Source organism: Plectropomus leopardus, unplaced genomic scaffold, assembly GCF_008729295.1.
Source record: "Plectropomus leopardus isolate mb unplaced genomic scaffold, YSFRI_Pleo_2.0 unplaced_scaffold10048, whole genome shotgun sequence".
In the NCBI taxonomy this organism is placed as follows: domain Eukaryota; kingdom Metazoa; phylum Chordata; class Actinopteri; order Perciformes; family Serranidae; genus Plectropomus; species Plectropomus leopardus.
In genome coordinates, this window is record NW_024610561.1 from 1 (window position 1) to 2,356 (window position 2,356).

Below are 2,356 nucleotides of genomic sequence, written 5' to 3' on the forward strand. Positions count from 1 at the left end.
CACTGTGACGTTGTTGCTTAGTGACGGAGTTCCAGAATCTGTGGCGACAACTTGGAACTGAAAAGTTTTCAGAGTTTCAAAGTCGAAACTTTTCAGCGCCAAAATATCTCCGGTTTCAGAGTTTATGTTGAGAAATGGTGTAATTTTTTTGTTTTCCTCCCCACTTCTCACAATCTTATATGATATGAGGGCATTATCACCCTCATCACAATCAGAAGCGCTCACTGAAAATAAGGAAGCTCCTGCGACATTGTTCTCAATCACATAAAAATTGTATAGATTTGTTGAGAACTCTGGACTGTTATCATTTACATCTGATACAGTCACACTTATTATCATTTGAGATGACAGAGGTTGTTCACCCGCATCTTTAGCAATAATTGTTACATCATATTTGGACTGATGTTCCCTATCTAGCATAGATTTGGTGACTATAGAATACATGTTGTCTTGTAAAGATGGTGTTAATGTAAAAGGTACATCCTCACTTATAAAACAGATTACCTTTCCATTTAAGCCTGAATCATTATCGTTCACACTTATCAACGCTACTGTCGTGCCAGGTTTGGAGTCCTCTGGAATTGCACTTGAAAAAGATGTCACCTCAATCTCAGGTGCGTTATCATTCAGATCCACAATAGTTATTATAACACTTTTTTCTGTCTCTAAGGGGACTGGTCCTTTATCAGAAGCTTTAATGTCGATTTCATAGCTGTCTTTTGCTTCAAAATCTATCAGTCCTTTAACAATAATTTCACCAGTATTAGGGTCAACTTCAAAAACTTTACGTAATTTATTATTTACATTATTACCGAAAGAATAAACCACCTCCCCATTTAAACCATCATCTAAATCCGTGGCATTCACTTGCATTATAATTGTGCCAACTGGTGAATTTTCATTCAGCACCGCATTATATGACTCCTTGGCAAAAACTGGCATATTGTCATTTACATCTAAAACATTAACAATAATTGTCATGGTCCCTGACCTAGCAGGCTTCCCTCCATCAACAGCTGTCAGCAGTAATCTATGACTTCTTGCTGTTTCTTTGTCCAGCGGTTTATGCAGATGCAAAACAGGAATTTTCCCATCTTCTCTTCGATCTTTAACCTCCAGGCGAAAATGATCATTTTGACTGAGCTTATACTGTTGAATAGCATTAATGTCGCTGTCTGGATCATGGGCACCTTGTAGTTGAAATCGTGCCCCAGGTAAAGCAGATTCTGATATCTCTAACTGCGTCTCGTTTTCGGAGAAGGTGGGAGAGTGGTCATTAACATCCAAAACCTCAATGGCGACGTAATGCACCTCTAACGGATTCTCCAGCACGGTCTTTATGTTGATAATGCAGGTACTGATCCGCTCGCAAACCTCCTCTCTGTCAATTTTTCGGTTAACGTGTAAGATGCCGTTATTGTTCAGTTCAAACATGGGTTCAGTCGATCCAGAAACAATGCGAAATCCTCTAGCATTCAAAGCACTGATATCCAGTCCTAGATCTTTAGCGATATTTCCAACAACAGCACCCACTGTAAGCTCCTCAGGAACAGAGTATCGTAGCTGTGCCCAAGTAGAATTAAAAGTAAGATGCAAGCAAACAATGAGAACGACAAGGCGCTCCAACAACGCTCCGCATCCAGGTCGTGCCATATTTGATGAAAAAGAAAGATGAAGGTTAGAAATCCAAATAAGTCTACACATGAACGTACATTGTAAACAAAAATAGCAATTGCCCGATATCCACAAAATGTTGATGGAGTCAAATATTTGAAGCCATCGCCCTAAAGCACAGGAGCACACTGTCGCTAAAAAGCACCAAACTGACGTACAGGATGTTCAACCAGAGTCGTTTACTTTCACAAGCAGTGACACCATGCGAGCTGTAGCTACAATGCAGACACACTTCCAATACTAAAATCTATTTATGTGACTTTCATAGTGGTTAACATGTCCATTGGCTTCGTGTATAACCCGTTCATTCATTATTCAATTATATCTCAAAAATCCGAAAACAAATAAACGAGTGTGAATTTCGTTTATTTGGTTTTCTGCATAAACCGAATATTGAAAAAAGGCGCTTGTTTTCTCGTTATGTATAAAAGTCAAAAATCAAATAAACAGGGAAACAAAAACGAAATAAAAATTGAATGTTATAATGAATGAATGAAATAAATAATGAATGAATGAAATAATCTAATTGAATGTTATAATGATTTTTTAGGTTGGCCTTTTTAAAGTGGCTAAAATACGTTTTAATATTACCCCTGTGGGGTGCGCGCCCCCTCTGTTTCTGCAAACCGGGAGCGCGCCGACTGCCAGCTACTGTAGCCTATAACACACTGACTGTACATGA

General features: G+C 38.7%; 1 protein-coding gene across 1 annotated transcript; it reads right to left on the minus strand.

Moving 5' to 3' along the window:
• Positions 1-6: 6 nt before the first annotated feature.
• LOC121963146 (protocadherin-10-like) lies at positions 7-1,765 on the minus strand (the record flags this gene model as incomplete). The annotated part of the gene is made up of 1 exon (XM_042513473.1): positions 7-1,765. A coding segment is annotated over exon 1 (1,698 nt), but the record flags the coding sequence as incomplete, so codon positions are not given.
• Positions 1,766-2,356: the final 591 nt, after the last annotated feature.